The sequence below is a fragment of the Hippoglossus hippoglossus genome, chromosome 7, assembly GCF_009819705.1.
Source record: "Hippoglossus hippoglossus isolate fHipHip1 chromosome 7, fHipHip1.pri, whole genome shotgun sequence".
Classification (NCBI taxonomy): Eukaryota; Metazoa; Chordata; class Actinopteri; order Pleuronectiformes; family Pleuronectidae; genus Hippoglossus; species Hippoglossus hippoglossus.
In genome coordinates, this window is record NC_047157.1 from 24272051 (window position 1) to 24287454 (window position 15404).

General features: G+C 46.2%; 1 protein-coding gene across 2 annotated transcripts in view; it reads left to right on the top strand.

The window, feature by feature from the left end:
• Positions 1-15404, top strand: part of plxna2 (plexin A2) — a 163972-nt gene that overhangs the window by 58658 nt on the left and 89910 nt on the right. For both annotated transcript variants that reach the window (XM_034589888.1, XM_034589887.1), the window contains exon 4: positions 9687-9821. In XM_034589888.1, the coding sequence (XP_034445779.1) occupies positions 9687-9821 (135 nt within the window). The remainder of the gene's footprint in view (positions 1-9686; positions 9822-15404) is intronic.

Below are 15404 nucleotides of genomic sequence, written 5' to 3' on the forward strand. Positions count from 1 at the left end.
AGATTTCTGCTCTGGGCTCACAGAAGTGGAAGTGTTCCTCTGCTGTTGTGTCCCGTCCGCTTCACGGTTCGAATATGTTCTGTGATGCTTCCCTACCCTCGAGTGGCCTTCTGTCAGTCCGACTGTTCTCCTCTGACCTCTCATCAATGAGGCATTCATCTACAGAGCTGCTGCTTCCGAGAAGTGTTTTGTTTTTGGCACAATTCTGAGTAAACACACGTCACTGAGATCGCCTTTGTCCCCTTTCTGGTGTTTGAATAATGTTTGGCTCACTCGATAGCCGGAATAAGCGGGTGTACAGGTGACCCGAATTAATGCCTGGTTAGTTTATGTCTTCTAGTAGGGATTTACATAAATAACTGTTTTAGCATTAAATGACAATAAATACTTTGTTAAACAGTTTCATAAACAGACGTGCTTCCCGAGGCTCAGCACTGTAGCGAGGCACATTTCTGCATTCCTGGAACCTCGGTACCAGCTGACATTCTCACAGTTAGTAGACTGTCACCAGACTAACCCCATAGCACATTTCATTGAAGCATGGAGTATACTTTCTTTACTGGATTTAGAAGAGCAGTTGTTACACTGAGGTCTGCCTGCCTGCCAATGGTGGTTAAAACTTTATGGATGTTTTGACGGGCCACTGACACGGCAGGAGTTCTGCCGGTGCTGCCGATGGACAAGAGGGCAAGCGAGCGACACCAGGTTTACGATGACACAACAGCACAAAACACTATGTTGGTGATGTGAGGTGTTGACAGACATTAGGATCATTATGAAACAGTGGTGGGACAAATTAACACTATGGTGGCCCCCTACAGTCGAGGTAGCTAATTAATGGGAAACACTGTTTATTGGCCTATTTGTCTGTTTGACTCTGTTCACAGCAGCACTGCAGGTGTGTGATGTCGTATTGTTTATGCTGCTGTTTGCACTAAATGTTCTGGATCAAGTTCAAATGTACCTCTTAAAGGTTCAGTGTTTAGGATCATGTTAAAGGGATCTATTGGCAGAAATTGAATATCAAATAATCCTAGTGATGTTTTCACTAGTGTGTTTCATGTAAATTGTATAAATTATTGTTTTCTTTACCCTAGACTGAGCCCTTTATTTTGTGTTCAGCTGCAACATGCAACTTCACCACTAGATGTCACTCAATCCCACACACTGAACCTTTAATATAGAAAGAAATGTCGCACACATTCGTCCATTCAAAACAGAGTAATCTTGGTTGTTAACAGTCAATAGTCGATCGATGAATGTCGGTGAGAAAATGTTTTTAAATGTACACCTTCCCTTTCATCTCCCATTACCCTTATATGTCTCCTTTCTTCACGTGTGCTGCTTCTCCCCAGGCGGCTTCAGATTCGAGTCTCATTACCTGCCACATGCTCGTCTGTAATGGGTCGAGCTCGTGTCAAAGATAGCTCACATTAACGTGGCCTTGATGAAGACTCTGAGTGTCAAACCCTTACAGCAACATTATACATTCATCAGTAGCAGGCTCACTCGTCTATGGCGAATACATCTCGGTAATTTCAACCACAGCATGAAACCTATAGCTGCGTTTCTCAAGCTCTCACACTTTACATTACAGCTGTAAAATGTGCCGAGTGAAGTGCTCTTATTTCCTCATTTGCCGTGCCGATCCCGCTGGCTATAATTTCCTCGTATCTCTCTCCTAGCTGCCAATCTTGTCCCACATTTAAACCTGGCAAATCCGGTGGGAGAAATTGAAACAATTTCAGCTAATTTGCCCCTCACCTGAACCTTTTCTGAGATACTGTTTGATTCCTCATATCTTTGTGATCTACCTTGAAGCACGCCGAGGGAGAAAACAGGAGGTGTGATATTCTTCCTGTGGTTCAGACTGTTTGACATTCCCGTAATAACTTTTGTCGAACGATCACTGCATCTGCTGTGTGTACTGCACTGTAATAGTTGTAGTGATTGCTTTGTCCCTCGCTTTATTTACTCGCGTGAAGAAAGCGCAGCTCCTCTTTCTTCTTCGGCATGCATCATCACAGCGAGTGCCTCACCTCTGAAACATAATTTCCCCTGGAGAGACGACTCCATTATTAGAAGTCGGGCTTTTGTGAGGAGTTATTTGCTACTTTGTGCTGATGAAATGGAGTTGTTAAATATAAACGTGAGCTCTTGTGTGTGAGTGTGTAAAGCACGCTTTCTTTGTAGGTGACGATGCCGTCTGCGTATCAAACCCTCGACATGGACTAAATAGTTTTCATCACCGGGGTCGAGGTGTGAATGCCGCAGCGTCTCTGCCAGGAGCAGCCTCACTGCTGACTCCTTATTCTCACCTCCCCTTTGCACTTTGCCAATTTTCTTTCCCACATTTCAAGACATCCTTTTTTTTTTTTGTGTGTGTGCCTTTAATCCACCTCATCTGTCTTTCTCTCAGCGCCGCTCTCTGCCTCCTCCTTGCAGCCAGGTCGGCTAGTTCAGGAAAACTTACTGTGGTGTCGGCTCTGTACTTTGTGTATACAAATCATTTTTCTCTCAACATTCATGTGTCAGTTAAGAAAAATCCGTGGCTTCTCCGAGCTGGTGAACAGCACTTTTGAGGGCTAAGCAGAAAATCCCTCCCACCACATCCCACATCCAGTTTTTGTTTTTTTTGTGCTTCTTCTGAACCTCGTTGGCTCGCGTCCATCACCAGCACGCTGGCCGCTTTTCACTGTCTTAATGTGGAGCTAAATATAGGCCTCATATTGTGCTGCTCTGCTTAATATGTGTGTTTGGACTGATTAGAGTGGAGGCCTGATCTCATCCCACCACAGACCTCTAATGCATGCCGCGGTCTCTGGTTTCTATTTGGACTCGGGGGCAAACAGGGGAAAAGTGCTGATATAATCATGTTTAGGGTTGTGAGTTATGTGACCGAGAGGAATGGAAATATCACCGAGCTAAAATGGAGCTAAGTGAATCTCGGATAGAGCGATTGTAGACATGGCTGTTGTGAGATTACTTGTTAATGGAAATCGGTTTAACTGGTTTGTTCTTTGATATTCAACGATGATCAATGATAAGGGGGGGGGGACTGGTAATGTGAAGGGATATGACGTGTGATTTGTCGGGTTTAGTCTCTTGTGTGAGATGAGGAAAGATGGTGAAACAGGAGAGGGTTAACTGCTCTGTACATGGAGCAGGGAGGCAAATCAATAGGCTTTATGGTGCCTGGCCAAAAATATGAAGTAATTGGCCCCTTGTATTGACTAAGGCTCAGGTCGTTTTAGCAGATATACAGTAGTGCCACCCGATGCGCAGGTTAGGGAGAGAATTACACATGTGAGGAGTGAGTGCAGTCTTTTATTTTTTCGATGCCTGTGTCTGTTTCTTCCATTTGCCCCTCCAGCCCCACGGAGCGCTCTTTCTCCTTTTTTCTCCTCACTTACCTTTCCTCCAAATTCTACATCTGTCCTCTTGTTTTTTCCTCCTCTCTCTGCTTTCCCCCCCTTGCCTCCTGTCTCCCCTCATGTTCCTCTCCTCCATCAACACGGAGAGACTCCTCCAGCCCCGGTCCGTCCGATGGGAAGTGACACATAGCGCATATAGGCAGGCAGGCTAACATGCGGCTTTATGGGAGCTTATATCGTACAACGGGAGCAAGGAACAAAAGAGACGGCGTGCTGGGCCGGTGGGAGCCATCACACACATACACATATACACAGCACATTTCTACATGCCTCTCGCTACTGACACCAGAATTCTTCAGCCTGACACCGGTGATGGATTAGATGCATTATCGAGGCGGAGAGAGGCTCCGTGTTTTCCCCCAGTGCGTGGAGAAAGAGAGCGAGAGAGAGAGAGAGAGAGAGAGAGAGAGAGACATACGCTCACACATAGGCTGCTGAATAGCCCGTATCCATTCCACCTGAAGTGAAGAAATACAATAGCAGTCTGCCACATTTCAAGCTGGGTTTCCGAGACATAGATGCGAGGAGATAGAGATAGTGAGCCCGGTCGGTACACAGTGTTCTGCAAGCTGTCGAATGCAGCCAGTTGATTTGTATCTGTGGTCATGTGTGTGTGAGCTCATTTATGTTCCTGCATGAGCTGTGTCCATATGGACATATGTTTGTAAATATATATATTTATATATCGCGTTTACATAAATACTATTACACAGACCCCATGCATAGGGGTACAGGATATAAGGAGATGGATTTGGAGTCCAGAGTCCAAACATTTTTTATTTTAGAATATAGGACACGATGGTGAATATCCACGCTGAGGCTAAAGGCAAATCTGACTGGCTATCTAAACATGTAGACACTCTGAAATGAGAAAGGGTTAAAAGAAGAAGAAGTACTGCATGTACAGAGTGCCCTCCCCCCCCCCCCCCCCCCCCCCCCCCCCACAGTTACAAAGAAAGCTCTCCAGTCATTGCTGCCTCCTGACAAGCTTCACTGGCTCTTAAAATGCTGTCATCAATCTGTCACCTGTCATCTGGCCCAAGGTACCAACCAATCTCCAATCTCCCGACATCAAATTCAAGGCCATTAACTGAGCCCGAGATTGGTCCCATCAGACGAATTGGGTTTGATTGGATAAGGTTTATCATGGTCATTGTCGGATCCCTCTGACCTGTGTCTTCTTCTCTCTGCGCCTCGTCAGCGGCGTCTCTGAGAACAGGTCAGCGTATGGAGGAAGAGCGGGAACGAGTGCGGTGGCGGTGGTTGTTGTTGTTGTTGTGCTGTTGTGGAATTTAATCCAGTGCGTGGGATCAGGCAGATAAAGGCAGTGCCTATCACTCCGACACCCAAGACTGTTGAACTGGATTAGCGCAGATGCAGCAGATAGCTGCAAGAAAGGTTACTTAGAGACTCCAACTTTCAGTCACCGCTCTCTTTTTCTGCCTTCTTCATGGAGCACAGCTGAGTTTTAGCCATAGCGCCACAATCCCCCCCCCCCCTAAAACCAACACCTATTATTCTATTCTCATACAAGGTGTAGGAGGAAGCCCCACAATTTGGTTTTATCCTATTCTGGTTCAAGATGTTAGTTTGGCGTGTGCTGCACAATGCGGTTGAGTAAAATGTTCCCATGCGTGGGTTTTAAAGTCTGCTCGGCTTGCTAAAACATGGTGGTTAAATAATGTTGACCCTCAGACGTATCCGTATTGGTGTTGGCAGCCACCTGTGCATGTGTGTCCTGTTTCAGAAACACTAACCTCCCTCAAGGCCGAGGTTTGAAAATAGCTTTTTTTTTTCTTTCCAAATCTGAAAAGAAAGCAGCGCTCAGGTAATAGTTAGCAGCTGTGGTCATTAAGGGGGAAACATTCTTCAGACATTGAGTTGCTAATGTCGAGCAAACACTCCGAGACGAGTTGTAACACAGAGACCAAATCTGTAAATCTGCAAATCATCCCTCACGTTGTTTTTCTTCTCTAACATGTTCTTTTGACACTAAATTTAAATGCAGGTATTTTATTTTTAAGTGGCTACTCATGCAGTGCAGGATTATACAAGGTCATTTTGGCATTTTGCACCAATCACCGATCATTGGTTTTATGGCTGATCGGTGTGTGTTGCCGGTCTGTGGAGGGAGCTGCAGTTCAGGCCTCTCCTCTTTCGTCTATCTCCAGACAGCAGCATCCACAATGCACCGAAAAACACATTTAATGCACTTTTTTACCCTGGATTTATTCAGCACTTCTCACTCAGCAAATTGCTTCACGCAGACTCACACGGCCGGGGATCCAGTGTCTGGCACGGTGTTCAAACCCAGTGAGACCAAGTGAGAGAGGAGAGAGAGAAAGAGGGAGAAGGGCAATTTGAATTGGAGTTTGGTCAGTCTTCAAAACGTTTTTGCAGGGTGCTTACATGGTCTGATCAAAAGCACCCCGCTGGCACAGGCCCCTTGTAGCCACAACGAGAGGCCTCTGATGCCACTGCCACGGCTTCCCTGTCGGCTAAATCCCTCCAACCACGTCTGCCGCTCATGCCTGACGAGGTGCTGTGACATAAAGTTTGTACACAGAAACAAAAAGTTACGTTTTTTAATCCATTTCTTCTGCAGCTTGTGAACTTTCTTTTAAAAAATGCAACACATGTTTGATTGAGTACATTTGTCCTGTCTTCCTGAATAATGTGGGAACGATGCTCTAAGCAGCCACGTGATGTGTTCACTGATTTAAGAAGAACAAAATGACGTAGGACGAAAACTTAACGTCTCTGCGGACGCTCATTCTTAGAAAACTTCTCCGACTTTCTTAGATCTAAAACAGACAATGACGTCTTGTTTCAGTACAAATAAAACACAAATATTCATCCCAAACTTGCCGAGAAAACCAATCATATCATTACAAATGAAACAAACAATCACTGCAGGGCTTAACTTGGCTGACAGCACTTTAATCTTTGAACTTTAATTTAAAGTAGAATGGCACACACGTCCACCAAGGCCCAACAGACCTGGGAAATGTATGAACATGGCATAAAAAACACCCACATCACAATGTTAAAGAAAGAGAAAATCCTTTCAATTCATGTATAAAGCATAAATGAACCTTAACAATACTTGTCTGAGTTCTGATTTAAACAGGAAATGATGTATAATGGATATAAACATACACACAGGACAAATGGCATAAAATGCTGTTATACTGGAATCAAGAAAATGTGTGTGAAGTTATTCAAAAGCAGTGAAAGGGTTTTGGATTTTGAAAACTGTGCTCCAGGATTTACACGTAGCTGATTAAGTGTTTCTCCTGATGACGCCTGGGGACGTTTACTTCACTCCTTCGTTCTCCAGGCACAGTTCACAATGGTTCTGTGTGTCGGTCTGAATGTGTTTGTACATGGACTCGTTCCCTCGAATCCCCTCTGATGATGTTTTGTCCATGAATCTAAACCTCAGCTTTTTAAGTACCGGAGTAGTTTTTTTTTTAAATTCAAGGTTAGACTGATGTTTCATTTCACAAATATCAACTACACAGTCCCTGCTTCCCCCCCGAGGGGCATGTAGAATGTTTTTCAACACTCATCCATCTTCACCCTGCTTTGCCCCCTCCTCGCTTCTCTCAGTTGCAGCACCACAGCGCTGGTGATAGAAACAGGTTAGCTAATGGTTGAGGTGTTGAAATGAAGGGGGGGGATGTTAGACCAGGCCAAAGCAGGGACAGATCTCTGGGGCACCAGGGGATGGATGGGTCCTCCTAAAATAGAGTGGTAGGGATATTGTCACAGGGGCTTGAGGGTATGAATCCAACCTGTTAACAGCCTTCTCCTGCAGCCTGATGAATAATGCAGGGTCAAATGGGGCGGAGGGAGGATAGGTTCAAGTACCTGAGAGGGTAGGTTAAAGGTTGAAGTAAAGCGATGCTGAGGAGATGGATGTTTTGGACCCGAGAGTCATTTACTCTGGTGGTAGGATGCTTGAATGATAGAATGATAGAATGATAGAATGGTAGCGTGGGAGTGAGATAAAATAGGATTTTTGTAGCAGAATTATTTGAGGTCCATTAAGAAACGGTCCAGAGATTTTCCCCCTTTCTTCTTATTTTGTCTCATTTGCCCACCCAGAAGTGAGTCTGTCCTGCAGAGACCTTCACCTCACACTCCTGCTCACATTTCTTTTCTCCCTTACAACGTGTGTGTGTGTGTGTGTGTGTGTGTGTGTGTGTGTGTGTGTGTGTGTGTGTGTGTGTGTGTGTGTGTGTGTGTGTGTTTACGTCTGCGTACGTGTGAATGTGGCATCTATGAAGATCTACAGCCACTAAAGAAAAACAGCTCCTTGGTGTGAAAAGCAACTGGCTGTGGGTGTGTGTGTGTGTGTGTGTGTGTGTGTGTGTGTGTGTGTGTGTGTGTGTGTGTGTGTGTGTGTGTGTTTGTGTGTTTGTGTGTGTGTGTGTGTGTGTGTGTGTGTGTGTGTGTGTGTGTGTGTGTGTGCGTGCGTGGAGTGCTCGGATGTCAGTAATGTTGATGCCATTTTCTCAGTGAGCCTGAATAGTTGAAAATGAAGAGTCTTGAAAAGAAGCAAATGGATAAAGGAGTTCATCTTTTATCTCCGTGCACATTTTTCTGATGAAACGTGTTTGCGTAAAAGCACAGTTAGTATTCAGCCTGGTGTGTTTGGTAACCTTGTTGTAGTGTGTAGCTATAAGTGTTTCGCTCCTGCACTGGACTGCAGAGGCTTTGTTTTGGACACACTCTAAGACACTGTGTGTGTGTGTGTGTGTGTGTGTGAATTTAGAGGCCCCTGGACAGCGGTGAGAGGCTGTGTGATAGCGATCTGATTCAGATGAACTGCAGGCTTGCAGGGGGAAGGTCGGGTTATCTTGTGATCCCTGGTGGCAGCCTGCTCGGACACATATCACAGTGTGACAGACCGCTCCTAGGGGGCGCATACACATACAAACTCACACATGCACGCGCACACACACGCACGACAACCACACTGACACAGTAGTGAACAGAACAACGCTGGGCTAGCCATCCACCGACAAGCATATTTGCCGAGGTCTCCCTCCACACTGCCGTGTCACTAACCAGATGAAGACTGGCACGGACCTCACATCCTGCCTTTCTAATCCTACATATGGTTTTCACATATGTCCCGTTTTTCCGTGTTTGGATTAGCCTGCCAAGGTCAGACGTAGGTCAGCCGTGGAAAACTCGACCACTTTGAGCACGGCTCCTTAACTGCCCTGCCTGCTGTCGTGTACTCGGCTAACCCTCAAGCTTTGAAGGCAAAGCTCGAGGGGCCTTGTGTGAACTTACATCTCATTTTTATTACTTGACCATCCAGCCATTTGACACATGCATACAAACACAAAGGCCTGTGTGTGTGTGTGTGTGTGTGTGCACATTTGCCCGCATACCCTCCCACGTGCCCAGTTCATCTTCTCTTGACAGACATGTGACCTTGACTTTCCCCTCTCTGATGTTTTATCGAGAGTCTGGCTGCTCTTTGATGCTGTCACCATCTGAATAGATAGATGAATGTTTGGGCGGAGTGAAGCAGGCGGGGATGGACAGATGATAGAGCCATCAGCTTTCTTGGGGGGAGGAGGGTCCAGTGACATGTGACATGGGGGAGACATCTCTCACGCCCAGCGTCACGAGAAGCCCATAAGGATTTACTGCCCTGGTTACGTTCTTTGGCCATAAGGATCTGATGAATAAAAGAAAAAACAGGTCAGGGAGGGTCACGCAACTGGGTTAAGTCATTAGAATCCTTCGTTGCTGTTTTTCCTTCGTTGCAAGGGTGGTCCTGGCCTCGAGTTCAAAGCGTCACGTTATAATACATCATTCATCAGGAGAAACAGGAAAAGAAAAACAGAGCTAAGGTTTCACAAAGGTCCAAAAATACCAGCAAATAATTCCTCACAGTCGTTGTAACCTCATCCTACTTGGGACCACAGAGGGCCGACGTTTACGTCATATAATAACACGAGTGGCACACATTTCTGGCAATAAATAGAAAGTGGTTGAAAACCAAGTAGTTGTCCCTCTGCAGTTTTCTGTTCAGTCAGCCTTCTTGTAGTATCCCCCCCCCCCCCCCCCCCGCCCCCCGCCTGAAATGACAATGATAAATAGTTTTGCAAATCCTATTTGACCCGCGCTTGTCATCCCTGTCAATCAGTCTTCGTCTGTTTTTCTTCCCCTGCTGTCACGCTGATATAAATAGCAATCATTGACCTTTTTGCCTCCTGTGTTTTGCAGATTCGTGTCGACGGGCCTCCTCACGGCGGCGTCCAGTACGAGACGATATCGGTCATCAAGGACGGCGGTCCAATCCTGCGAGATATGGCCTTCTCCCTCGACCGCAACTACCTCTACGTCATGTCTCAGAGACAGGTAGGTGTCACAGAGGCACAAACACGCAAAGCTGTTGATCGCTAAACGTATAAGTGCCCTTGTGGATGAGAATGGATGGTTTAAGTGTGTGTGTGTATGTGTGTGTATGTATGTGTGTGAGCGCACATATGTTTCAATGTAAGCCAAAGTGTGTGTGTGTGTGTGCACTCCAGCAGGGCCCGAGATGGCCCACCTCTCAACATCACCACCACTACCACCCTCTGTTAGCTATAAATAACCCAGGTGGCACAGCAGGGGACGTTGTGACAGCGTTTGATAATGAAGAAGAACAATGAGGGCAGGGAGGAGGAAAGAAATAGAGAGTCACGGAAAAGACAAGGCACAAATGAGAGAGAGAGAGAGAGAGATGAAGGGCACTTCTCGGCTGGTTGGTCGGACGGCTGAGAGGAGGATGGGAGGAAGAGTGATGAGGTAGAGAGGGACAGCTGGAGGAGTGCATGACTTAGAAGGAGTAAAGAGAGACACTCGGAGAGAAAGAGAGACGGAGCGCAAGGTCATCCTTTCATTTCATTTCTAATGAAGTGACACAGCATTGTGGGGCAGGTGGGAAGAGGCTGATAGGCGTCAACGCAACTGACATACTAAGTAGGCGGAGAAGGAGGCGAGGGCGGACGAGGGGTGGAAGGGGACACGACGGGAGAGTAGAGGTGAGGAGACGAGAAGGAGAGGAAAACGTGGTTGCGTAGAAGTGATGAAAAGAGGAGGAGAAGTGACAGGAGGAGAAGAGGAGCAGCTGCAGGGGAGCAGCCCTGGAGACTGACGACGTGCGAGGCTGCCAGCGCGAGGTGATAGATTGTCGTCCTCTCTCCTTATCGTTGCTCTTAACACACTCAACAACTGGCTGGCCGGAGCTCGCAGGTTAGGAGCCGCGGTGGGCGGATGTGGTGTGAAGGGAGTTGTTCAGACAATAGTGTCCACTGCCGGGAGAGGAGCAAACATCCACTGTTAGGTTCTGTCCCCTCAGCAAGTGTGACTAACACATTACTGTGCTGCGTAAGGATTAGTTGTGTTATTGCACTCTGGAAAACAAAAGGAAAAAAAAGGAAGCGACTGAGAAGTTGCTCAGTTTGAGTCACTCGCCTGCTGTGAGAGTAAAGATATTACAACGACCAGTAAGAGCTCAGTCCTTAATAATACTACTGATGAATCACTTTTATTATTATTTACAAAGTACATTCACCAAACTATTTAAATGTTTGCTACTATTCATGACGTTTATTTGTGATATTGTTAACTTTAGATCCGGTTGGTTTTGGTTTCACATATTAATCCAGGATTGGCTGTTCGTCATCACCCACCTGGGCTGAGTCTACTTATACTTGACATTGATTGGGTTTTGACGGACATGCATGTTTGAATGGAGAAAATAAATGAACCGGTTCATTTGGTAAATTATTTTTTCAAATGAACATCACTGCATCCTACGAGCTTCTCTTCTTCTACTGTTTAATGCCGTCTCGACTTCCTGCAGTAAGTCGGACAGTCAACCCAAAAAACTCTTATTTTGGTCCAGACCAAATAAGTTAAAACGTCTTATTCGTGTTTTTATGAATATTTCCAGTATAAAAATCCCAATGTGCCAATTCCGTGCACAAACCCTGCAAACACACCCACGTATCTGATAGTGGGATGATGACTCTGTTGCCAGGCCTGACGTGAATTCCCCCAGTTAGGGAGAGTTTGTTCTGATTCTAAAGTCTGTTTCCCATATTTACCGAATCCTTTATTCCTTCTTATTCCGTGGATGAAACGCGCTTTTGATGTTGAGCTCATAACTGCTAGTCATCTGAATGAGAAGTGATGTTGGTGAATATTATTAGTATTCAGCGGTTCGACTCCTCTGTCTTCTCTCCAGGGGGGGGACGGTGGAAGCAGACAGACACAGACACACGCACACATACTGAAACGCTCTCAACTGCTCTGGGGATGTTGCCCTGCATGTTCAAGGAGGCAACTATAGTTAGACTGAGAGGCGCAACCTGACAAAGTGGCAGGATTGGGATTCAACGTGGCCGCGCGCTCGTTCTGCCCCGTTTTTAATAAATGTGTCAACTGAGACGACATGTTTTTTAATATGCGATTCTGGACGGATACAATTTGATTTATTTAGAATCTAATCTGTGATGTTCCGAGCCTCAAAGCCTGGGGCTGCTCCAATGTCATTTATTTTATGAGTCTGGAAGGAACTGCACATACTAATGTGTATCATATTAAGTCTATTCTCTGTGATGAACCCACTCTCTCTACGCATGGGGACACATTTAGCTTCTGTGGTAATGGGCACCGCGCTGCATTTCTCAGTAATCCACTGGAGCTGTGAAATCACTGCAGCCACCTTGGAAAATGGCCGAATCATCGGTTTGACCTTTTTTTCTCCCATTGTTAACCTAAATGTCACCTCGAGCTACACGTGGAAGTTCGACGTCCAGGACATCACGAGACCCATCTTGTCCAGAGCCTCGCTCGTTCCCATGTGTCTGGCTGATGCAGTCTGAGGCCAAGCGCATTGGTGATGGGAGACGGCAAGAACAAAGGAGGGATGATATCAAACAGAAACCAGGGCAGATTTGGCTCCAGTTGCATTTCCTACTCTGAATAACAAAGAGGCCCTCTGTGTTTGGCACAGTGGGAAAGGGAGAATACAGAGAGCGCAGGAAAGAGACAGACACTGGATGACAGAGGGAGACCGAAATTGGGAGAGAGTAATATTTGCTGAGCCGAGGCCGTGCTCCAGAATCTGGGCTCGTGCTCCCTGCAGCCCTCACACCTGTCTGTGTGTGTGTTGCGGCGAGGCTGAGACTCGTGGGATGTGCGAAGCCTTTGTAAATACTAACACGCAGACAGGCACCCACAGGGACACACAGACACACACTCCACTCGTGCACACACACACATATACACACATTCTCCCTCAGCTTTCATTTGCATAGGTACCGACATAATGCACCGGCTCTCAAAAATCACATGTACACGTGCAGAAGAAAAAAAAAAAAGACTATAATTACAGACACATGCAGGCACCGGTCTCCCAATCAGTATTCAAATGGGATCTCGGCGAGGCTTTTCATCCAGGCTCTTTCTCTCAGCCGCATATGTATAGATTACACCTACTGCATATGTATAGATTATTCTAGATGGGCTCTTACTCCACTCTACTCCAACGCCTACCCAGAGTTATCTCTCGTCACGTGAAAGAACTTTACTCTCTCTCTCTCTCTCTCTCTCTTACACACCATCCTTCACTCAGCCCCGAACATATTTAACTGCTCGCTCTTTCATATGCGATCCATGGTGCTGCCATGTTTAAACGGTGCTTTTGTTTTGTAGATGTAATGACAATAGCATCCACCATATTAACGATGTGGTTGAAATTTGCCCAATGCGAGTCAGCGCAGTGGAACTGATGAAAAGACCTGGCTCAGTGACTTCCTCTTCTCCAGGAGCAGTATGAGTTTGTGTGTCTGTGTGTGTGTGTGTGTGTGTGTGTGTGTGTGTGTGTGTGTGTGTGTCTGTGTGTGTGTGTGTGTGTCTTCCTGTAGGGTGCTGTATCATTACTGACAGTCCTGAAATACATAACAGCAGGTTTTCATCTCAAGATTTATCTCCAGACATCTGTGTATATCCATTTTTCTGCCTGTATTGGAAAAAAAGAAAAAGGAAAACATGTTTGCGGTATTATCTTCGGATTTTCACAGGATTCTCATTTTGCGGCTTTGTGTTTTCCAACTGTCCTCGTGCATCCTGTGGTTGTGCCGATCCATGTATGGATTTCTGCCAGATCCCTTGTTTGAGTCATGTTGTGTGAGTCTTTGTGTGCGACTGCGTCTATGTTTAGAGAAATAATACAGCGATTTCGGTACGAGGCTGAGTGCCCGGCGGCAAATGCAGTGATGGAAAGGGTCAGAGCTGTTTCAGGAAATTCAGCTGAGCTGCCTCCTAGACGTTCCCCTCTCCTCCCTGTCTCCCTTCTTTTCTCTCTTTTCGTCTGTCTGCGTCGTATGAAAATCCCCCTGAAAGGTCTTACATTCCTGAGACACCTCACTGCATTTAATATTGCATCAAAAGCTGTAGATTTCAAACTGAATACTTCATGTTCCTCTGCTCAAACAAAGCACACATGGGTACGGAGTACGTAGCATCTGCCCAAATTCCATACGGCGAAGCACGGTGGGGCTTTAGGGTTTATCTACTGTAGAAGCCATACTTTACATACAGGCAGAATCCCTGAGCCTGCAGCAGAGCCGCCACGATTCCAGCAGAGGCTCTAATCAAACAGGTAGAAACAGTATTCATATGTGAGTGGCAGCTGGAGCATAGTTAAACCAGCAAACGCCGCTGCCAGCTCAAATGTAAATTCACTCTGATGAATTTGCATGAGTGCTTGGCCGTTCACCGACGAGTCCCTTCTCTCTTTTTTCAAATACACAAAAATGGGACCTCACCTGGTTCTTTTTTCACAACGAGCACACACCTCAGGCCTGAAGCAGCACCGGCTCACTTCATTCATCGATACATCAACAATGCAGAACAAAGGGATAAACGGTGACAACTGCTCCAGTAGCGGGAGAGGGTCTGTCGGGGGGGGGGCCTGGATTATCAACGTTTTCACGAGGCCTTTTTTTTGTTCCCTCTCTGGTGTTCTGTGCTGTTCCTGCCGCTGGCGCCCAGCAGCAGGGTTTTCACCCACCGCACACGGCAGAGAATCAGTGTCTGCATTATATCGGTTGCTTTGGTCAGTGGCCAGTTCGCAGAGCCCGAGCTGTAATGTATTATTCATGGAGAACAATCAAGATTTAACATCTGAAAGGGCTTTTGAAGTGATACCTGTGGCGGGGGGGCCTTAGTTCTGCCTGAAAAGGTTTTTGAAAACACCTTAATAAATAAAAGCACACACACACACACGCTTAGAAAAATAAAAGAGGGTACGTTTTTTATCTTGTCAGATGTAAATCACAAGGAAGAAGGCAGCTGTTGACTTTGTAATGGCGCTCGATGGTTTTTGTAATGTTTTATGGCTGTGGCTCAAACGAGTACATAATAGACCTTAACAGATTTAACAGTGGTCCCAGTGAAACAGTGGCCCTCTAACTGCCGCCTCTTTTATAAGGATGAGTGTGAAATTCTTGCTAGCATGACCGACCGAGGGACACTGAGCCGGCTTGTAAAACAGACTCGTCTTTCATGGACAGACGCACACTGTCCTCCCCCTATAGAGGCGTCCAGCCATGTGCTGCTGTCACTCTCCGATACACTTTCTTCCTCTTTAGCAAACATTAACCCCCCCCCCCCCCACACACACAACCTCAACCGATTCCTCCTTCGCCATCCTTCCTCCCTCGGCCGGCTCCACGTATGGAACGGCAACATTACAGCTCACAGATTATCACAAAAGAAAAGAAGACCTCTTTTTTTCTTTTTTCAAATCTGGCAATTTCTTCCAGGTGCTCAGCTGTGAAATTTGAAATCCATGCATGAATTCTTTCTTCTTCTTTCAAGTCTTTTTTTTTTTGGTATGAGGCCCTCAACTCAACCTGTTCTCCCTCCAACGACCCCCCCACCCCA